Below are 23,744 nucleotides of genomic sequence, written 5' to 3'. Positions count from 1 at the left end.
CTGGAGTGTGGATCAAGTATGATCATCTCAAGCATAATGACTTGAAAAGACCACCTTTAACCCATGATGCATTCCTCAAATAATGGAAATGGTTACTTTTTCCGATCAGGAATATATAGGGCATGGCAACAATTACTACTATTAACAAGATAGGTACACTGAAAAAGAAGCTGTGAAGTGGCTTTTTCTTTCCCCAGTATGGGGTGCTTCACATGGTGTTGTCTGTTTGAAAAGGTGAGAGGGTTGCATTCGAACACAGCGAGTAATAGTGAGTAAAAAAGTATTTTGCCTCAACAGCCGCAAAAACATCCAAAGATACATGATGATGAGCCAGTGAGGCCTAACATTGTTGTTTTTGTAAATTATTACAAAACCACAAAGCACGTAATCAAATCTACTTTTTTTTTAGAGGTGAATCTGGGTCAATAACGTAATGTGAGAACTTCAACTATCATGCAACTAAAATATAATTCTAACCACTGAAACAAAGATAGGTTGCATGCCAATTAGCAGCCTTTGTCAGCCCTCTGTATAGAAAACATTTGTTAGATCTATCTCTCTCTTTTGTTGTTTTTCCTCTTTTCAGAGCAGTTTGTCCTCACATGTCATTATTGTTAGGATATCCAAGACTTCCCTGTGATGATGAATTCTGCTGTTATTCCGATGATTGCATCTGCAATTCAGACGCAGCTCATGTTGCTTTGAAAACTCATACACCAAAGTGGTGATTTACACCATCTTATTTTGTCTACCCCCTGCCTCTATTGTGTATAAACTTCCTGGTCAACAAAAGCTCCTCAGCTCTCTTCTCAGAGGTGACTCAGTAACTCATCTTTAAAGTCCTCTTTGACACCCATCTTCGTTACAGCGTGACCTCCCCTCCACGCCAAACGTTCACATACCTCAGGGGACCTAATTGCTTGAAGTTAGCAGGGCCTTCAAAGCTACACATAAGAAACTGACATTCAATACCTCAAAAATGTCTGCAGCTACAGTTTTTCACACAGGGTAAAAGGCCCTAAAATGTCAAGGACGGATGACCTTTAAAGCAAGATACAGTAGTGTAGGAGAAACATTGTTTTTTCCACACAATTGTCAATTTTGAGATTTTGGGTAATGTGTTGCTTCCATAACATGTCTTTCAGATTTGTGGAAAAAAATCATACTGTACAATTGTTTTGTTTTTGCTCCATGTCTATTTGCATCTACAAAAATCAACAAATTTGAAAATAATTCAAAATTAATAATCTGTAATGGTACAGAGGGATGTTTTTTATGTAGCCTGATGACAATGTTTACTCATTTATAGAATGATAAAAAGAAACACCCAAAATTCCTCCCTACATAAAAACACTACTACTACTACACTATACAATAATATGACAACAAATTGATATTAGTTTAAATAATTTTCATCTTGCAATGTTCAAATTCTGGAAATGTATGCAAATTAATCAGAAAATGCATATGCATACATTACAAAGTTCCAGAAAACTGTAAATAATGTTCTTTTATAATCAACTGCAGACTTTTTCATGATATCTATTTCCTTATTCACCCAGTCTTGCTTTTATGAAGAAGTGAGGCAAAATTATAGATTGCAAATTTCTCTGGCAGCAGCTTAAAAGTAAACAAAACCCTCAACTATGCAGACATCACACGGTGCAGCAAATGCTTCCATCTAGTGTACAAATGAAGAAATGGTGAGTAATTTTGTCAAGAGTTCATTAACAAGTCAGGACAAGAAACAAATTCATCGAAACCACCATTTGGAGAGACTGTATACATAGACATGAAAGAAATATCTCACCAATGCAGCCTGATTGATCAGGAACCATAATGACAGTGCTATAATGGAATCAATGGAATATAACAAGAGGACAGGTTATGAACAAGTCCCCAGTTTGACTTGATTATGTAAAACAAATTATTAGGAAGTGAAAACAAAGAAATGCACCGAAAATTGCCAATGGATAATCATAATTATCCATTGCCTCAAAAAATCTGTGTGCATCTAGAAGGAACTTTGTGAAGATAAACATTTTACTTCCAGGTAAGTGTTTCATTTACTCTGGCAAATGTGATTTGATAACAGCTTTAATGATTAGTTGTTGTTGGTTTTTAATTCAAAATAGACTTTTTCAGCTAGTTTCATTGCCTCAAAAAATCTGTGTGCATCTAGAAGGAACTTTGTGAAGATAAACATTTTACTTCCAGGTAAGTGTTTCATTTACTCTGGCAAATGTGATTTGATAACAGCTTTAATGATTAGTTGTTGTTGGTTTTTAATTCAAAATAGACTTTTTCAGCTAGTTTGTTTTTCAGTTAGTTTGTTGATTAAAATGTTTTCAATTTGTCTGGCTAATTAGAGCTCTAGTCAGGTTGCAGCTGTGTGTAGCCATGCTGGGAAGTAGCTAAGGTCACCAAACTAATCCACCAGTGATAATGATACGTTGCTGTAATAAAGCAGAAGAGTGAGGCCATCAGAGGTGTCAGCTGTAAATAGTTTTATGACAGATGTCCACCAAGGGAAAAACTTAGATAGAAAGATGAGGTTGTATCAAACTAATGGTGCTGCATACAGTCTGGTCTATAGCACAGTTGCTATAACAATTATTGAGAGAAATATAATGTGGTCAGCACCACCCACACAAGTATTTTCACTGACGTTGCCTGATTATAAAGCTCTTTTGTGTGGGTATACTGTACGTTTGAGTGACAGCTCCATCATGAACACTTAGTTAGGGCAGAAACTTATATTAAACACAAACAAACAAAAAGTCAGTGTTGTCTTTTAAGTCTCTACTTAAAACACATTTCTTTCGTTTAGCATTTCCTGATTTTATCTGATTGCTGATTTCCTCTGTTTCCCACTGTCTTTTACCTATTTGTTATACAGCCCATTCTATACAGCTTATTTTCTCTTTTAAGCACTTTGTAGGTTACTCTATAAATAAAGTGTTTAACTTCCTTATTTATTTATTTTATGTTTTTTGTATTTTGGGTTACACACACACACACGGTCAAAAACTCTGAGACCACTTGCCTTGTATCCACACCACACCCTGTAGGCTCGTGCAATCGCTCTGGGCTCGTGCAGCAGCTGCTTCGTCACGTGACGTGCTGCCCAACGGCTGTCAGCTGATTGAAATGATCAAATTTCGGCAGTGAAGTCTTGAGGCTCCAACACACACACACACACACACACACACACACACACACACACACACACACACACACACTCTCTGGCTGAACTAAACCAAACTCTATATTTGTCGCATTAAGAGTTGAAAACCCCTACGTGTAAGTCTGCAGTTGCTACCTCACTATAGCTAACATGTTAACGAGTTAAATGTCTTGGTAAAATTACCTCACTCCATGTGTGTAAGTTGTTAACCTGTCATTTTCAAGTCAGGAGAAAAGTAAACAGGCTCAATGAACCCTTTGACTCACCGTGTCTTTACGTTTTTTGTTGTTTCTGGTTGTTCCTGTTCCTCTCAGGTTGTATTTCTTTCCTGTGAAGCCGACCCGTGCAGGTATTTAACGTCTGTTACCTTTGTGCTGATAAATGGAGGCAGACACAGTTGAGGGCCAGCTTCTCCTCTATGCTAAAGATGGCAGCTGTTCTGACATTCAGAGGCTCCTTCAGTCGAGGATTGACCGGAGCATCTCTGTCCACATCAACTGCAGATGTACGTAGTGAAAATAAAATAAAATAACATCACCATCCCCAGGTACCTCTTTTATATAGCCTGCAGTCTATGGGTTACACGGGAGACATGTTCATTTATTTCCTCTTTATGTCACTTTCTGTAGCCAAGTCCAAACCCAGCTCAGGGTGGACACCCCTCCACCTGGCCTGTTACTTTGGACACAGAGATGTTGTGGAGGAGCTATTGAAGGTGAGAGCTCTACTGTATAATTATATTCACTATGCTGTATTTGCTGCCAGTGAACATCTATTGTATGGATCTCATGTCCAGGCAGGTGCTGATGTGAATGTGCAGAATAACATGGGAGACACGCCTCTACACAAAGCAGCTCACACAGGAAGGAAGGTGAAAATACACCAGGCACATTAATGTTGTGGTATACTGTCACAGATTCCATCTAATTTTCTCCAATTGAAGCTTTAGCTTAATGATACATAATGGTTAGTGTTTTTTTTGTTTTTGTTTTTTTATTTTATTTTTACTGTGGATCTTGAAGGAGATTGTTCTGTTGCTGCTGCGGTATGATGCCTGTGCCAACATAATCAATGGAACAGCTCAAATCCCTAAAGATGTCACAGAGGATGATGAAATCATTACAATGCTGGAGGGTATGAAATGATGGGAATATTTGCTGATGGCTTCTCATCACTGTGGATCAGCTGCCGTTGTTCTCAAATAGTGTTTGTTTGTGCAGCTGCAGAGAGGAGGGAGACAAGGCGGCGAGAGGAAAAGCTTCTGGAGGCAGCCAGAGAGGGGGACATCTCCACTCTGTCTAAACTGGTTAGCATCTGAACCTTTGTTGAACCTTGGCAGGGTGTCTGTATATTGGTTTGATAACAATTAAAATGTTACAATCCACAAAATTAACCACAAATGGAACAACAGACTTTTCTATCTGTCCGTGCCGAAAATATTAACCAGCACGACTTACAGAAATATGGTTTATATTTGTCTATTTTTCAGTTGTTAAAGTCATATTTGATATAGTCAAAGGTCTAAAAGGTCGGAGACTCGGTCAGTAGCCTCTTCAAGACACACACACATACTGTAACAATGTGTGCCAACTGTCCTTGATGACCTGCAGTATCTTTTTACTAACCAAATCAGAGCTATAATTGGCCTTAATTGTCTATAGTGTTTTCCTGATTTAAGGTGGATTGATTATGGGTGTGTTTACTGCACAATGTGAAGCTGCTTCCCTGTAGTTCAACTGTCCTTTATCTTCTTCAGCTCAGTGGAAAGGAGGCTCCAAATATTCACTGCAGGGATTCAGTGGGTAACACACCCTTACACTGTGCAGCCTACAGAGGGCAGAAGCAGTGCATTATAAAGCTGCTCAAGTCTGGCGCCAGCCCGAGTATCAAGAACAACAATGGTACATCAATTATCAATGTTTTCAACATTATTTTTTAATTATTGTGAGTGATATTTCATTAGTTCTGTAATGTTTGTAACAGTAATCCTTGGATTCATAACATGATAAATTCTGCAGATTTAAATGCATAATGGTTTGTTTGTATGGCTGATTCTTTTGCAGACCAGACAGCGCTGGACCTGGTCCGTAGTGATGAACTCAGACACATTTTAGCGGCCTATCAGGACAAGGTGAGGGCAGATGAGTGCGTTTAAAACCTTCTATTCCCTTTGAATTATCAGGTCACTGCTGCACATTCCTTTGACATGTAATGCCAAAACTCAGTATATTTACTTTTGACTCTGGACTTCAGACAGTGTTAAATCTGGTATTTGATTCATGGTCCATAAACAATGATGGATTTATTCCTTTGATTACTGATCCTCCGGCCTTTCCTCCAGCACCTGGCTAGAATTAAGCCTGGAAAAATAAAATCCACCAAATAATTTTGTGAAATTGGCTGACCTTGTTCATGTTTCCTTGAGGATTAACAGCTCCAATCTTGGGCACTCCATGAACTAATAACTCATTTTTTTGTACTGAAACTGCTTTGTGTGCTCAGCACCTTAATAGCAGATTTGATGTCTTAATTTTCCCTTGTAGGAAAAACGGTCTTTGCTATCTGCACTTGGCCCCAAGTATACAGTAGATGCACAGCCATCTTTCTGTATTTTTTCTTTTCACACACAGCCGCTCTGTACATGTTCACTTGAGGTCTGGCAACTGTGTTGGAAAAACCTTGCAAGTCAGCAGTCCTTGCTCTTGCCTGGATGTCTGATAAGCCTGGCACAGTGTCAATACAGAGAATTGCATAGTCACGGTGGGGAATAAAGAAGACAAGACAGTATGCTCTTAAGTAAATTGGAAAAAATTATTTACCCCTGAAGCTATGGAGGGTTTAGTGTAATACAGAGGGACTCAGAAACATCTTCAAAACTGTCAATCAGGCTCTGTCTGACATTTTTCTTCTGCCTACAAAGGATGTGAACAGTGGGGTGCAGAAGATTGAAGGCCCTCTTTGGAAGGTACCCAGATGTTGAAGTGTATTCTTGACTATTCTTTAAAAAGAAGAAGCATGAGGCAATGTTTTGTTCAGACTGACCCAGATTTGATTTTGTATACTTTTACTTTTGTCCTGTTAGTCAACACACATCATTATTAATATTATTATTGTTGTATACAGTAAGTGTCCCTCACAAAAGTTTTGTGTGCCTGTTTTCCTGAGTTTATTTGAAATGGTACAAAATTAATAATGGTCTCCACCTTTCTGCACAAGGTATTTTATACATTGACATTATTCACTATTACCACACAGTTTTGTACATCTGCTATTGATGTCATGTGTCCCTGACAGAGTTCACGGTTTCTCGGATGGCGGTCCCACTGGGTGGTTATTGAGGATGGAACTCTCTCCTGGTACCACAGACAGTGAGCAACTTCATCAGTGCACAGTCATCTGAAGTTAAAGCATTATAGTTTGTACAGAGAATGTGTGAAAGTCTAAATAAAAGGAAATATAATTCCTTCAAAACAATTCTTGCTGGAGATGAAATGGTTCATCAAGCAAAGCTGACCTTTTAAATAGCGACTGTATCTGTATTTCATGTATTACTGCTGTGATTTATTTGGTACATTGTCCAGTGTTTGTGTACTTTCTATTTTTTTCTATTTCTAGGGCTGATGCACGGGCTGGTGTCAGAAAACTGGGCTCTAAGTCTCTAACACGGGCCTACTGCATGGTAAGTAGAAGAGGTGATAGGCTCATTGTGTTTGATTAACCTTCATGACTACACATAGATGCTCTGGCCTTAGATGTTTCATTTATGATCACATTAAGCTCATGACATGATGATGTTTGACATCCACTGCATCAGTGCATGGCCATAAGTGATTCTATGTTTGTCATTCCAGGTCAAACCATGGGATCATTGCTTCTTCATGCTCAGGTGCTTTGATGACAGTGTGCTGTATTTTAAGGTCCCCTCAAAAACAGATTCAATCGCAACAAGAAAAGTGAGATGAGATTCACCTTGCCTACCCTCACCTCCCGAAATAATCTGACCGATTCAGCTACTTGTCACGTGCACCAGTAGACAGATTTACCAGTATTTCTCTCCTTAGAAATGGTTGGATGCATTTGCGGCCCATTCATCCTATAGCACCCGCCACTGCACCCAAGAAGAGATTTTTAGTGATGATGACGGTGATGGTGGTGTGGCCAACCTGACACAAGCAGTTCAGGTAGGTGTTGATGTTTTTTGTAAGTGCAACAGTGCAATTTAGAGCCTTTGTTTCAACAATGTTACTTTTTAAAATGCATGTTTGTTGAGCTGTGAAGCTTCCATTGTTTAAGTGCCTCTTTCATGCAGGCAGCCAGTACGTGCCAACAGAAACTGGAGAGTGAAGTTTCAATATTTCTGTCAATGGTGAAGAATGAGCAGAACTCTGGTAAGTGTCCAAGACTTTTGACACTTACCAATGCAGTAAAGGTGGTGATCTACCTGTATTATGTCTGGGGTTTAGTCAGTTGGTGGGACAAATCAAGAAATTAGGTCATTATGGGTTCTGGACAAAAAGTCAGCAAATACCCCTTTATTTTTATATTTTATATCATAGAATAAACAATTTACATAAATAAACAGTGATTCATTATTGTTAACTCTTTCGCGACTTCAATTAATTGCTCATCACGCATGTTTTTAGCTATTTGTTACATTTTTCCAACATTGAAGCTAACTCTGTACAAGGCCCAGAAACAAACGGTTTTCGCGTGGTTGAAGAGTGAATTTCCAACATGCTCCTCAAAAAAACTTCACCGTTTCGCTCGTGAGCACGAAGGAGAAGAAGAGAGCCCAGTTTCTCCAAAAATAGAGCTCCCACTCAAGTTTCAGAGAAAAACACACTTTGTGTTAGGTGGCAATCCTGGCAGTGTGACATGTCTCCCAAATGATTTTGTATGGTTAAATGCACTGGGGGCAGCTAACGTTATACAAGTGGGTCAGATGTAACCTGACCCTTTCATCCAATCTCGTTGCCCACCGGTTTCTGGGGGAGGTGCTGTTGTTGTATCTCAATCTCATCTCAGATCTGGGATCTGATATTGTGGGATTCCCTATTCATATCCGAGCATGTGTACGGCACGCTACACTGGTCACAGATTTTTACGAGTTTTCACGTCCAAGGTCGCCAACATTCGGGCATGCAATAACGAGAAAACTTGTCAAAGGTTGCAAAAGAGTTAATAATGGAAATAATCACACATAATTTTCCATTACAAAATAATTCCATACATTTTAAGCAGCAATAATATTGTGTCTTTTTCTGTTTAAGCATTGGCTGCTCCTCTTCTACTTAAAGCCAAAGAGACCAGTGAGCTTTCCTCTGAAACTTGTGCTGCCCTCCATCTGTGCCTTGAACTGCTGTCAAAACAAGAAGAGGTAGGCACACTAACAAACACAATACAGTCAAATTATAATGTCATGCCGTTCCTCTGACCTAACTGCTGTCAAAACCATGAAAACATTGTGTATATTGTTGGGCTGCCAAAGTTAACACTATAATAACAAGGCAAATTACTTGAAACACCACAAATCATTTTGACGCGCGATTAAAGCATGTACAACAATACATTAAAGCAGAAGTAAGCGATCCGGTCGTTTTGGGTAACATCTTGTCAGCCGATGGAGTTAGCAGCCCCCGCCCTCGTCATGGATCTATTGGTCCTCGTCCCTACGTCACCACATTCACGCGCATCCCTTGGCTGCACACACAGCCCTTCATGCCGTCTCTCTCATTGGATAAAGCTTGTAGGATACAAGGAAGTAAGTTTTCTCCTCGGCTTACAGCAGAGCAGAGTGACTGACAGACCCGTGTTTCGGACCAAACACTCTATGTAAGTGATTGCTGTCGGAAGATATAACTATTTAAGACTTATATTAACACAAAAATTCCGCTTACTTCTGCTTTAATTGAGGCCACGGCCACGCAGCAGTAAGGTGTGGATGGCAAGTAAAAACAAACCTCAAAAAATGATAAAGAAACGGGTCTTTTAAACAGGAAATCCAGCTTCGAAGTCCTACCAGATGGTTCTCTAGACAAGACCAAACTTATTTGCATTTACTATGTGCGTTTTCACACAGGCAGTGACAGTGTTTAGTTCAGCCCAGTTAACAGTCACACTCAGGTGCAGCTACAGTTTAACTATGGTGGGTCCATTTGTTATGTGAACATGGCCAGACCCCTCTCCATTCCAACTTCGTGGACCTGCCCTGTAAATATGATGTACTACACGTCTTTTTCTGGTCAGTCGTCATGGAAAAATGATGCTCCGCCCATGGTGCGGCGTTTAGACCAGAGTGAAAACAAACATGTGAATGCGAACCGTACAAGCTGAAAAATGTGGTTGCACTCTTGGTCCGCACCGGTATGGACAACTGTAACCAACCCACCTCAGAGGTTATTCTGGAGAATATTCTGGACATGATTTGTCCATGTTTCAGATTGTTGAAATAATAATAATACATTTGCATAAATCTGTCCACTCTCATGTTAAGAGTATTAAGTATTTGAAAAATATCCCTCTTAAGGTACATGTGGAACAGAAAAAAATGTGATTGCGATTAATCGCGAGTTAACTACGGAAATAATGCTATTAATCACGATTACAAATTGTCAATCGATTGACTAAATATATATTGTGATCTTTCCTGTGAAAGTGAAGTGGTGTTCACCTCGAGATGTAAAACAAATTTCATAGAAAGTTGACATCTAATTTAATCTAGTTACTGTATATAGCTGCTCATAGAGCCTCTATGAATCCTCATCTCATTGATTCCCCTACCCTAACCCACGTGCTGCGCTCCTATTGGTTGAATAAATTGTATTGAATGATTACATAGCCCCTCCCTTTTACGTTATCTCCTCCATACCAGTATTGAATGATTACATAGCTCCTCCCTTTTACGTTATCTCCTCCATACCAATCAGGTTTGAAGTTTTCATGTGAGTGTGTGTTGGCGTCCCTGTCCACCTGTCCTCGTGGTTATGCCATGCCCTTGGGGAGGGGGAGCAGTAGAACAGTCTGGTAATCACTGGCATGTCTGTAGGAAGGACACAGGCAAGATCCGCTTTTATGCTTAGGTCTGCATTCAGCTTGCAGATCAGTGTAGACACTCGCGCACACAAACACACTCACACACACACACACACACACACTTGGATTTGGATCCACACACTCCCGCTCCAGGGAAAGGCTGTGCATTGAGTGAGGGAACCCAAGTGTGTGCATATTCACAGGCTCAGCTGGCGATACATGCTTTCACCCTCCAACAGTGAAAATACACGCTCGCAGGCACACTTCCACATGCCAGAGCATCCGAGCGCAGGAGAGAGAAGAGACAGCAACGCCACTTTCTGCACAGGTACAAACCAAATAGTTTTTTCTGCTTTCCTCTCATCATTTTTTTCTCTTTTTTTTAAATTGTCATCTGAATAACTGGCATTGTTTGTGGGCTGGTCCCAGATGACTTGGCGTAAGGTGTTTGAAGTTTGGCATCAGTTCTGATGTTTTTAGTGTACCCGTTGATTCGAGAGTTGGTTTGAAGCTTTGGCACAAACGAGAGCGGTTTATCAGTATGCGCAGGTCATTACTGTGGATTTAATTATCAGAATTTTCGCCTGTGAATGTAACTTGTTTGAAGTGGTGCTGAACGCTCTGTTCATTGCATCTTTTTAATGAGATCATGAATTCTGAGTCAAACTGATGGTATGGAGATGAAAATGCTTAGAGGACTTATTTGTTATGGTGATACATAAGGTTTCTTTAAGATATGATTGCGTGTCTGACAGACAGTAGCCTAATGCAGCACCTCAATTAAGAATTCAAAGATTTTATACGCCTGTGTCAAACTCTGTTCCACTGCCAATTAAGAGACTGTATTGCATCATTCCCGAGTGTAGCATGTACTACACATCTCTTATTTTAAAATCAACTAGGAAGTAGAAAATTAACTTAATATGGAGACATAACTAAGGACTTTGTATCATGGTGTTTGTATAAGGTGCATTAAAAGTAAGCTAGATTGTTCAACAATGGCCAAAAGAGGCATGTTTACAACGTGACGTGTGCATTGCCAAATCACATTATCTTGGTATGAACTGGCAACAGCTGCTGTCCTGTCACATGGAAAACCCCACTGTTGTTATCACAGGGAAGCTGAGGACATTCATCACGGTCTAATCACCCAGGAAGCATTGGAAATGTTGTAACAAAGGACACTTAATTCACTTCTAACAACCAAAGAAAATGTCTTAACAAGCATGTTACAGCCACCAGTCTCCTGTTAAGCTTCTGCTACTACGTGCACTAAATGGATTATATTTCTACACTGCTGAGATTGGCTGTATTAGGCAGTATTAACTTTAATCCCACATTCCCATTGTCCTGCCACAGATGCCGCCGTTGGTCCCACTAACACATTTGTTTTTCTACAGTACATAGCACACAGGAGTCACGTGCTGTGGAAGCTGTGCTTTGATTTCCAGGCAGATGTGTAACAGAGGAGCATGAATTATATCTCAAAGGGTTTTGCACAGTATTGCCCTTCAGCAGAGTAGAGGCAGTCTGACCCATTTCAGCAGCTGCTGCACAGCTAAAGGATGCCAGTCAGAGCAACCACATTTATTCGGAGGGACACATGACGGGCTGGCGACTGGATAATATTTAGGGAGGATGCTAACTTTCTTCGCAGAGCATCATAATGAAGGTTCAGCTGCAAATGGGCAATTCTGAGCAGAAACCATCCCAGAGATTGTTACAGTAATTCAGACAACACAGATTTATAAGCCCAACCTTTCTGGCATTCAGGCAGTATGCTTCCACATCTGTCAAGAAAACGAATGGAGGCTTTTAGCATGAAACCACTTAGTGTTGACACACCAAGCGGATCTGTCACTTTGTTTTGCTCTGAAGGCAAGAGATTGTGGAGTAGTTACTCATAAATTCGGATCGGCATAGTGTAGGAAAGCAGATTGTCTTTACAGCCTTGGGAATTGGGGGAAAGACAAAGTACAGTTGGACTTTTATTTCAACCGTAGCTGCATGTGTTACTGACCTTCCAAGTGTCATATCATACCCAGGAGAGACAGGCTTCAGTGAGCATTGCTAAACGTTGTTGATGTAGGTTCCTGCACCGGCCCCTTTTTCAGGTCATGAGATGTGCATAAGATGAGGAAGCATACATTCATTTTTGGGGGGATGCAAGTTGTGCCTGTATATAGAAGCACAACCTTATTTCTGTGTAATTATTTGTCATGTCTCTCGGCAGTTCCTCTGTCACACTCCAATAAAGTTTTTTTAGTTGCTTAGCTCCTAGCCGACATTGAGTCATGTTGTTTGATATACAGTTACAATTAGTTGGGGACAATAGGGTATAACGGTACCATATAGAGCTGTAATAAAAATTTCCCTCAGAGATTTGCTTCCCCTTCGGCAGAGGAAGCAAATTTTAGAACAAAGTAAATGCTCTACCCTTTGGGGTGTTGGCCAAGGAGAAGCATCCCTCCCAGGCTCCAGCTCCAGCTCCAGCTCCATCACAGAGCCTCAGCAGGGCTTAAAATAGCGCTGTTTGTGCTCAGGCGAGAGGATGCAGTGAGAGCGAGAGAGCTGGCTGGGATACTTACACAACAAAGTGTTGTGTTCCTGGATGGGCTCTTAAGCCAAGGGCCTGGGACATGGAGTGTTAACATTATGCTTGTACACAGTGAGTTCATTTATTTCATACCATATAGTGAAAGAGGGTTGGATTGGCTGATGTTTTTCAAGGGCGATCTATTTATGGACACACATTTGATGTGTATAATGGTTTTATTAGCAAGCGTCACACTGTGCCTCTGCTGTAGTTCACTTTTAGGCCTATTAGGAGTCACGTGTGGGGAAACTGGAGCACACAAACAGAATGATGTCGATTTTCAAAGTGTTGGATATCCACAAACACTGTTTTCCTATTTTCAGCCAGAACACAAGCTGAAGCACAAGCAATATAGCAAGTGTGATGATAGCAAGAGTGAAAGTGTTAGGTTTATCCTTGTAGGTGCCAGACGACTGTTGAACCTCGTGAGCAAGAAGCTTCTTGTGTCAGTTACAGGAGAAGTCTCAGTGAAATCTGTGTTTACAAGGATGTGCTATATAAAGTCATCATGGCTAATTTAAGTAAGTGTGGGTTTTTCTATACATCAGATGTGCAAATGGGGTAATATGTGGTAAGGTCACAAACACATCAGTGGAGACGAACAGTCAGTTAAGAAACTTAATGTGGTGTGACATTCTGATCATAGGAGTTGCATGGCTCGTCGCACATTGTTGTATGTAAGGCATCCTCACATCCTCTTTGCTGAGTCAATTATGGAGCACAAAAGAAATTGTGTCTACATTATGCACAGTACTGTATTTCCAAAATGTACCTACAGTAAGCCCTTAGCTGGTGTTAGGTGTGCTCCAATTGGAATCAGATCAATATTCATTACAAATGGATGTATTAGCAGCCTTGAAGTTTGCTGATCAGAGAAAAAACTAATCTGCAAGTAAGTAAATGTGTGTCTCTGTTTCCACTGCCTCATCCATCTCCACCACACAGGCACCTGCAGGATTTTTGAAGTTGAAGCTACTAAATGCAATGGGGCTGTTCTATATACACGGTCTTATATATTATCTTGTAATTACACAACATATCGTCAAATGAATTAATCACAAGACAGACAGCCACTGTTTTTATGTTAATGGGAAGCACATCTTTGAATTTCAGAACCATGTTATTTTTTTTAATGGTTCTAGGCACAATATCTGAGAGGGGAATGGTGAGCCATAGATAGACTTGGTTACAGTCAGTGAATTACAAAAAAAAACCCACCTTGAGCACATCAGCAGACTAGTTGAAAAATGCCTCTTTGTGCATGACTGTGCCCACAACAATAACCTCTCAGGCAGTGGAAGAGATGAGGCAGAACTTTTCATCTTTAATAGAAGATACTGGCCTTGCCTTGCTTTGCAGCCTCAGAGTTACGGTGTAATTCACAAGCTCCTATTTCTCTCAGATTTCAATCTGTGCCCAAGGTGACCGTGGGAGTTCTTTTTTTAATGATCAGTGAACTTTGTTTTCTGTGTGTGTGTGTTTTTTCTATTTTCTGTTATAGATAATTGATGTGTAAATTGACTTTGTAATCTCTTTTAATTGTTTAAGCCACCCTTTTATCATCTATAATAGCAGCTGTAGATTTGTCTTATGTATTTATTTAAATTATATGTCTTTTATTCAGTTAGAAAAAGATGTACGACAGCAGTGTTAGACAATAGGAAACATTGATCTAGTTTGTCCCACACAAACCTGGCTCAGGTTGCTCTGACGGGACACTCAGACCTGGGCTACAGAGCTCTCAGAGACTGGGGTATTTGGTTCCGACTGGAGGAAACCAGATCTGTGGGCAGGGTTACAACAATGCCCCGCTATCAGAACCACTAATTTCAATCCATCAGTCAATATTTGTTAGTTCCGTGCTGTACTCATGCGTCAGAAATGTTGGCTAAAAATAGCTAATCATATTCCCTTCTTAGACTGCACTGTCTGTGCTTGCAGGTGTGGAGTCTGAAGTTAGAAGAGGAGGCAGAGAAGAATAAAGCTCTGACAGAGGCTCTGCAGACGGTGGCAACTGAGCACGACGAACTCAAGCAGTCGCTGAGCAAGAGCAGGAGGTCGTCATCAACCCTCAGCACTGTCACCAAGGATGACTTCTATGACGCTGAATCAGGTCAGCAGCCCTTACTGTAAGTGGTCAGTTAGTGATGTACGGTAATAGAGTAAAGAGTATCTCACTGAGGTCACACAAGACCAATATACTGTATAGTGCAGTTTTTAATGAAGTGTCTTGGTCAGGTGAGAAAGTTGCAGTCTCAAGGATTGTGTTCTCTGATCATTTTCTCATTTGGCTTAATATATTTTAGTTGAATGCATGCTAGTGCAGTGAGTTGTGTGCATTTCTCACAGGTTACCCTGTTGAGCAGGCTATGGTCCTATTTTGTTTGCATCGCCCACAAGCACACAGGCGGCATGATACACATTCCTGCTGTTGGTTGTACACTCTTCTGCTGATTGACAGTCGGTGGTAATTATGTGCAGCAACAAAGGCTGGGGGGAAGAGGAGTACAAGCTTACAAACACGTACATAAACAACGAACAAAAGAAAATGCCATTTAAAAACATCACCTGCGCAAATCATTTATGAAGCGCGCATTCAACACATTTATCAGGCATCGGCGATGAAATATTGCTTTTAGTGAGTCACATTAAATGTAAACATAGGTATGTGTTTACAAGAAAACTCGTGATGCATATTTACTCACTTGTGTCCGAGAAAACTCCACCAACAGCACATCCTGCTCCAAATTGTTTCAGTTTTCAGGTCTCCCTGTACGCACAGTAACACACAGCGTACACTGCATGCGCTTGTGTCTGTGTGGTTGTACCCAGTGACAGACAACTGGCACTGTGACTGTCTCTGAAATTGCCCAGACAACATTGCCAATGTCTTCTTGTGTTATACTCAAGGGTAATGAAGAGTGATTATGCTGAGGCTTTCTTTCTTTCTTTTTTAAGTACAATTCAAATCATTAGTTAATGGAGAAGAATTAGACTTGTAATTGCATAACCAACATGTCTGTGTCCGAGCTTCTCTGTCTACTCAAAAGCCTTGTCATGGTGATTTTATACAGCAGACCTTCCCTCTACTCTAACATTTGTGCACTATGGAGCAATCTTTGCTATAGAATCATTGCATTATTCATAGGTAGCTCTGAGTTATGTTGTGTGCTCAGTATATGTAAGAGATTTTCTCAGGCTGAATGTGTAAACCCAACCATGTTTTGTTTTATTTTAACAGAGTATGTTTGCGCAGCAGTGTTGTATCTGCTACTGTACAACACGGTTCACCCATGCAACTGCAATTCCTGCCAGCACATAAACAGCTACACACACTGAAAATAAGCACTTGTAACTCAGATGAGCATCTACAGTCCTCCATCACAGTGTGCAAATATCAGACTACTCTCCCCCTCCCTTTGTGTATGTGACAGTACCTGTAATGTCACTGACAGTGCTGACTAGGGGAGGAGCTGTGTCCAGCAAAGTGCAGAGCAAACAATGTCGGAGGAAATGAAGCCTCAGTGTGGCCTCTCATTGGAACACAATCCCCAGGTGGGGTTTGGCTGGCAGCAGGGAGGGGGGGGAGGCTGGAGAGGAACTTGAGCACAGGTGCTTATTTGCAGACAGTTTGCAGTCTGCAGCTTTCTGAGCCGGCCACTCGAACCTGTGCGCGTGCGTGTGTTTGTGTCTGTGAGAGAGAGAGAGAGAGAAAGACGGCGTTTGGCATGACCTGGCATCTGCCCCCTGTCATCATCCCACAGAGTCGGAGTCGGACTTCTCTGTGAGCGGCTTCCTGTCCGTCGCCAGTCACTCCTGTGAAGAGGACGAGGGGAGAGACACCCCCCTTCGCAGCAGCCTCCGCCATTCCAGTGCACACAGGGGGCCTTCCGGAATGTCAGGGGAGGGTAACCATGGCAACCAACCAGCCCAGTACAATGGAGTCAAGAAGCACAGGTGGGACATGCTCCAGTTATGATGTCATACTTGTTTACTGGCCTAAATGATGGCAGTGAGAGTGGTGGAAATGCAAAGACATCCATGCTGAGCGCTCTCCATCTCGCTGTAGAGCTAATGTGAAATGTTAAAATGTTAAATTAACAGAAGGACTGTTGGTTTGCAGACCTCAAGCTGATAGGTTAGTCTATATGACAGAGCTGGTCTAATGGGACACCACTTTCCCACTCTGGTCTGTTTTTCTAGTCAAGTGTTTTTGTTTGAGCACCCAATCCACAGAGAATAGCCTCTGCTGTGTTTTTTTTTTCTTTTTCCCAGACAGATCCAACTCTCTTAGTTAACAGTCAGGTTAGCACAGTGTTTGGTGTTTTGTTTTGTGAAGAATTTGACAGTCTCTTTCATTTCCATGCATGCTGGCTCTGCCTCGGCCTCTTCTTTAATCCAACAAGTGATCCATGAATAATTTAGCTTGTGCTGGCTCAAAGTAGGAGTTGGAGGAAAGGGGCCTGGCTGGCTGACTGGTTGGCTCTGTGTGTATATGTGTAGGCACGTGCCCGTGCCCGTGCCCGTGCCCGTGTATGTGTGTGTGTGTGTGTAGTTATTAAAGATTTACGAGGTGTCTGTTTATTTGGAATTAGTCCTGTCATTCAAAGATACGTCTGTCCCTGGTTGCCTGTAGATCGGCTTAAGTGTAGTTGTTCAACATTTATCTAATTTTTTTCCTTTCGATGATAGTGCTCTACCACTAATTCTAAAAAAAAATGTCCAAGGAATTCTGTTTTTCACTTATGACAACAGAAATGCAGTGTTGTAAATGTTTTATTTTCATGCATATTATACTGAGATAATAATTCATAGACTGCTTTACTCAACTGTAGATAGTGTTGCCTGTGGGAAGTGCATAGAAATAATTGACAGTCACAACATCTCACAATTTATGCATAAGAGAAAACATTTTATCTGTATTCCTGAAGAGTAGAGCATTTCAACATAGTAAATGGGTCAAAAATACAGCTCTAATGCATCTTCGGGAATGCACAAGTACAGCTGTGAATACAGTTTACTTTAGAAAATAGAAAACATTATTTTTGTTTTTCCATCTAATTAGAGAAATCGTCCATGCTTAAATGCATTTTTGAGCAGAAGCTAGCACGGAGCATAGTGTGGAGCAAACACAGACTCTCTCCTTCTCTGTTTATTTAGCTAATTTAGGGTTTTATTTGTGTGGTTGCTCCAGCACTCGTTTCCAAACAAGGACACCATCTGCCTCCAGCCAGTAAACCTTGTAAATCAGTCCACACTACAGCTGTCAGCAAGACTGGAAGATAAACATTGCTGCTTGACTAAATTAAGTCTCTGTTGTGACCAAGTCTAAGATTTAGAGGCAGGGGGAAAGTGGCTGTGTGTGACAAAGTTAATCTACAGTGAATGGTATGCAAACTTAATTATATAAAAACATTTTCTAAACAAAATTTAATACACAAAAAGAACAATTTAAGGAGTGCATCTTTCAACCACTCTTAAACGCCAACACACACATGCAAGTTGTACATCCATTCATGGATATTGAATGAGGTTTGACCAGACCAGCTGACTGCTCATTAGCTTACAGGTGTCAGATGACTTTGTTTCCAAATGGTGGGTCAAGCTATGTTATCTCCTCTGCAGGTTTCAAACAGTATCTGATCTCGACAGATAACAGACAAAGTAATAGTTTTTTAGTGTGGCTGACCCAAAACTTAGCAAATGAAAGTAAATCATTTTAGAGTCTAGACAAATCCAGGTCACATTCCCTGTGGCGTTGATGTTTCCTGCACGTGACACAAAACCTACAATAACAACTTTCTAAGGTAATTCTCTCTCACAGTTGACAGTGTTTCAACCTGTTTTTCGTCCCACTGTCCACAGAGACTGTCTACCGGCTCCCATGTTCTCCAGGAATGACGTCAGCGTCTGGAGTATCCTGAAAAAATGCATCGGCATGGTGAGGACAGACAGACAATTTGCACTTAAATGAAATTTACGTTAATGAAATGTATTACTGAATAAGTACTAAACATGGGGGAAAAAGTTAGGTCACTGTGATAAATCAGTTGTTTGCTTCCTCATTACCTTTTCACTGTTAAGAAAATCAGACTTTAAAAAGTGTCCTAAGGGATCCTAGTCACTCCAGACCCTGCCTGGATTTCATTACATTTAATCATGTCTATTAATGTTGTACTCCTTAATTAATCATGGATAATGAGTCTTGCATATGCCATGCAGTGGGCCAACAACTAGATATACAGCCACACATGGGATACTCCAGTATACTTAAAGCCTGTGTAAGAATGCAGTCGTATTGATTGTTGAATTAAGATAATATCTCCTGTCTTCTCTCTCTTTGTCTCTTTTGTAAACTACTCTGTTAGGCAAAATTAAACCAACCTCTTCTGAGATCTTAACAGTGAACCTTCGATATCACAGTGAAATGTTTTAGACATGATCCAAGGCACTCCTTAGAAAGACTCTCTCATTATATTCACGTGTTTATGCACATTTCATGAAACTGATTTACGTGGTGGCTTTGGAAAGAGAGCACTGATTGCAGCTCCTCTGTATTCAGTTGCATTCGCCGCTCATGCACCAGCCTGTGCCCTCAGCATTGTTCTTTTGTCTCGTCCAACTGCTCTTTCAGGAGCTGTCAAAGATTGCCATGCCTGTGATATTTAATGAGCCTCTGAGCTTTCTCCAGCGGCTAGCAGAATACATGGAGCACACCTACCTCATCCACCAGGCCAATGCCACAACAGACTCTGTCGAGAGGATGAAGGTATCACCAGGCTCACTGTTCACTTTCCTCATTAAATCACATAAAAAACTAATAGTAAATCTCCATGGTAATATGTTGTTATATATTTGAATCAAGTCAAATCATAACTCATAAACCTTTGTGCTGTTATATAACTTTGTCTCATCAGTGTCTTTTTTATGCTGTTGTGGGACTCAGTTGTTACTACTTTTATTCTCTCTGTTGTTAAACATTTAATTAGTTGCCTATAATTCATCACAATTCAATGCTCTGCAGTGTGTTGCAGCATTTGCTGTATCAGCTGTAGCATCACAGTGGGAGAGGACTGGGAAGCCTTTTAACCCACTACTGGGGGAGACCTTTGAACTCATCAGGTAAGAGAGTTGATCATCCTAAATTCACATGTAATGTCATGAACAAATATACAGTATTTTGCGTCAGATGAAGATTTTGAGTGAACTGCCCCTGCAGTAGCAGCCATGTCTGTGTTCTCTATTAGAGACGATTTGGGCTTTAGGTGGGTGTCAGAGCAAGTAAGCCATCACCCTCCAGTCAGTGCCTTTCACGCTGAAGGCCTCAAGGAGGATTTTGTCTTCCATGGATCCATCTACCCCAAACTCAAGTTTTGGGGAAAGAGCATAGAAGCAGAGCCAAAGGGAATAATCACACTGGAGCTCCCCAAGTAAGTGCACGGCCTGAGGCTGCATCTGATTTGATTCATTTTGAATTAGCATCATCTTACATAGTGTTTGTCTTCTTTGTCACTGCAGATATAATGAAGCCTACACCTGGACAAACCCCACTTGCTGTGTCCACAATATCATTGTCGGTCAGCTTTGGATTGAGCAGTACGGCAACGTGGAAGTGATCAATCACAAGTAAAGAAAAAAAAAAAAAAACTCTTCTCTTTGTGCCTCGTCTGTATATGTTTATCTACAAACTAGCCTGCCTACTACATTTGCATGCTTAGAGGAATTACATGAATATCTCTTTTCTGCACTGTGCAGTGGAGTGTTGATCTACTTTCAGATTCAGCTTATTGATCATGGGAGCAGAACTGGGACAGTTGCCATTAGAATAGAAAAGCGTGAGCAGGATAATTAATGTTTGAGAGCCTCAGCTCGCAGAAGGAGAATGGTGAAAGAGAATAAGTAAGCACTCTGTCATTCTGTGGCAGGACTGGAGAGAGATGCAGCATGACGTTCAAACCCTGTGGCCTCTTTGGAAAAGAGCTCCATAAAGTGGAGGGATACATCCTAGATAAAAGGTATCGTCTGTTGAATAACCAACGATTTTATTATTTATCAGACATCCAATATTGCCTTAAAGCAACAAGCAGATCGGACATAAATTACTACATTTTTAATCACTTTGTCACATGTAATGTAACATGACAGTTTATTTCAGAGCAGTTGTAGTCATCAGTATTGTCAGAACAATAATGCTCAGAGATGATGTATCAAATATCAGCTGTCTAAAGCTTTGTGTTACTCATGTTTGTTCTTTGTATGTTTACAGCAAAAAGAAGCTCTGTGCAATATATGGCAAATGGACTGAATGCCTGTACACAATAGACCCTGCCTCCTTTGATGCCCACAAAAAGTCTGACAAGAAGAGCTCAGATGAAAGGAGGGGCAGTAAACAGGTAGAAAAAAATAATTCTAAGCCGCCTATATTTCACCTCCATTTGGTTGAACTTGAACTTGAAGTGTGTGTGTCTCTGTGTGTCTCTGTGTGTCTCTGTGTGTCTGTGACCCCAGAGCAATGTGGATGAGGAGCCAGAGGAGATGCCCCCACCTAATGCTGAAACGGTGCAGGTCATCCCAGGCAGCGAGCTTGTCTGGAAGATCACACCTCGACCAGACAACTCAGCCAAGGTAGGAGAAGACGGCAGGTGGAGGAGAAAGGAGAAGAGTTTCTAAATTTAAAACAGAAAAAAAAAGTTTCTCTTCCTCGGTCGTTCTGTTGCAGTTGAAAATGCGGTCATTTTGTTTTGTCTCTGGCAGTTCTATGCATTCTCCACATTCGCAATGCAGCTAAATGAGCTGGAGAAGAGCATGGAGGGTGTCATGCCTTACACAGACAGTCGCCTCAGACCTGACATTCGCGCCATGGAGAATGGAGATATAGGTACATTTTTTTGACTACCTCGATCTGAGTGCATGTTTCGCCACACCACCTGAGCCCCACTTTCAGATCTCTGCATCTGTGTCTCACAGATTTGGCAAGTGCAGAGAAGAAGAGACTCGAGGAAAAACAGAGGATGGCCCGGAAAAACCGCTCCAAATCAACAGACGATTGGAAAACGAGGTAAGTCACTGAGAAATATGGTTTAATGTTGCTGTTAAATGGCTGATTGTGGGTCTGTTCTCACTTAATGTCTCCCTCTTGTTTTGTACTATCCACTGTGCCTTCCCCTTATTATAACTGAGAAGGAATGCAGCACTTGGTCCAAGGTTTGGCTCAGAGCTTTGCTTTTGCACTGTTGTTTGCTTTGGTGTGAAGTGTTGCACTACACCACCCCCCTCAGGACAAAACACACAACTGCAACTGTGTCGTTTCTAACTGAAGCTGACACTTGGATATTTGGTTCGACCCAGGGGGACTTGAGGGGGACTGGCAACTTTTTCCAGTTGTACACATTGAACTAGTGTTGTGGTTTTTGTGTGTGATCCATCTTTTTTTATTTTTTCAATTCCTCAGCAAGACATCAGCAAGTGTAATTTTTTTCCTGTCATTATTAAATCTCTGCAGGTGGTTTCAACAAGGACCCAACCCTCACAACAAAGCTCAGGACTGGATCTACTTGAAAGGCTATTGGGACAGGAACTACAATCATCTGCCAGACATCTACTAAGAAGAAACTCACACAGATACCATACACATGGATATCTACTTCTCCCTCCTATGGACTGTACTTGTTTGTGCTGGGCCTCCTTTGCATAAGCATCAGTCTAATTAAATGTTGTATTGTCCAGCAGGTAGGGATAGGGTTCAATTTAAGAAATGATGCTTAATGACATGTCGTTTTTTAAAGGCAGTAAAACACAGAATGAAGCAAGAGTATATATTCATCAATAGATCTGTATGAACAATAAAGCACAAAAACTGTCTTTTGTTCCTTTTATCATGGTTTGTCGACCAGTTGCGTATGGTTTAGGCATGTAATGGAAAAACTAGAATGTATTTTAGAAATATATTGTGTTAGATGGAGTGTTTGAACAGCAACCTCAGGCTTGTTTGTAGTCTGTCCACAGTTCCTTCTATTTATAAAAACATTTTACTCATCGGCTTCATTGTGGACACCCATTACTACAGACAGCTACAATGGAGAGCATTGATTAGATGTTTTAACCCTGACGCTGATTCTACTTGTGCATGCATACTATTATGCGGTGCAAAGTAACAGACCACTCTAGTGCAATCGCTTTAATTCTCACTCCCTGGTGCAATAAGTGGTGCAGATAATTCGTGTTTAACTGGATGTTTGGAATTTGCCTCAATTTGCAGTGTCCCTTAGAATTGATTGTAAATCCATATCTAGACGTGATTGTGAGTAAAATGTTACCTTATCTTACTGGAATGATGGTCACTACTACAGCAGTTAAGACTTTTCCTATGAAATAAATGTTTAAAATATACTGTAGCCCTTAACTATGTACTGTATAGATGTGTATAGACTAACGGCAATGCACATAAGTCTACCTGATTCTGTGGACACAGTAGCACTTTTTTCTAACTGTACTGAAGCAGGGACACTGGCTCTGCACTTATAGTATAGGTTTGTGTGTGTGTGTGTGCGTGTAAAGGTCTTGCCATAGTTAAGTATAATTATCTATATTTCTAGTGCTATGTCCATTGATTTAATTGAAGTCTAACTATAACTATAAATGCATGTGCATCACTATAACTATGCAAGCCTTACCTCCTTCACAATCAAGCACTGAAATATTCATTCTCTTATTTTGTGGATAGCTGCTAGATGTTGTAGTTGTTTTTTTCTTTTACCACTCTTTTGGGTATCAATGAAAATAATTTCTATTGTTGCTAAATAAAAAGCTTAATATGAATCCACGAGTTTGTGATGTTTGCTTTGATTTTAAGAAAACCTGAGTATTCGGAAGACATCTTGAGTGGTACACGGCAAAGTGAAGACTTTGGTCTTCACTGCTCTTATCTAA

At 40.8% G+C, this 23,744-nt stretch overlaps 1 protein-coding gene across 1 annotated transcript; it reads left to right on the top strand.

Annotated features, from left to right (window-relative positions):
* Positions 1 to 3,222: 3,222 nt before the first annotated feature.
* Positions 3,223 to 23,408, top strand: LOC311000920 (oxysterol-binding protein-related protein 1-like). The gene is made up of 28 exons (XM_083991825.1): positions 3,223 to 3,303; positions 3,502 to 3,692; positions 3,817 to 3,902; positions 3,984 to 4,058; positions 4,210 to 4,321; positions 4,408 to 4,493; positions 4,944 to 5,088; positions 5,251 to 5,318; positions 6,108 to 6,152; positions 6,482 to 6,555; positions 6,803 to 6,866; positions 7,039 to 7,140; positions 7,249 to 7,368; positions 7,497 to 7,575; positions 8,458 to 8,564; positions 14,757 to 14,928; positions 16,580 to 16,772; positions 18,681 to 18,756; positions 19,450 to 19,584; positions 19,840 to 19,937; positions 20,063 to 20,245; positions 20,334 to 20,441; positions 20,741 to 20,830; positions 21,082 to 21,208; positions 21,324 to 21,440; positions 21,570 to 21,693; positions 21,783 to 21,873; positions 22,318 to 23,408. The coding sequence occupies exons 2-28, from the start codon at positions 3,569 to 3,571 to the stop codon at positions 22,418 to 22,420; spliced, it is 2,904 nt and encodes a 967-aa protein (XP_083847951.1). The 5' UTR covers positions 3,223 to 3,303; positions 3,502 to 3,568; the 3' UTR covers positions 22,421 to 23,408.
* The last annotated feature ends 336 nt before the right edge of the window (positions 23,409 to 23,744 follow it).

The sequence above is a fragment of the Trachurus trachurus genome, assembly GCF_905171665.1.
Source record: "Trachurus trachurus genome assembly, chromosome: 17".
NCBI lineage: Eukaryota > Metazoa > Chordata > Actinopteri > Carangiformes > Carangidae > Trachurus > Trachurus trachurus.
Note: the sequence above shows the minus strand (reverse complement) of the source record. Positions and strands in the feature narration are given on the sequence as shown.

Coding starts and splice junctions, on each gene's coding strand:
- LOC311000920 (XM_083991825.1), top strand. CDS start 3,569: ATGGAGGCAGACACAGTTGAGGGCCAGCTTCTCCTCTATGCTAAAGAT. Junction 3,693..3,816: donor TGTCCACATCAACTGCAGAT/GTACGTAGTGAA, acceptor CACTTTCTGTAG/CCAAGTCCAAACCCAGCTCA. Junction 16,773..18,680: donor AATGGAGTCAAGAAGCACAG/GTGGGACATGCT, acceptor CACTGTCCACAG/AGACTGTCTACCGGCTCCCA.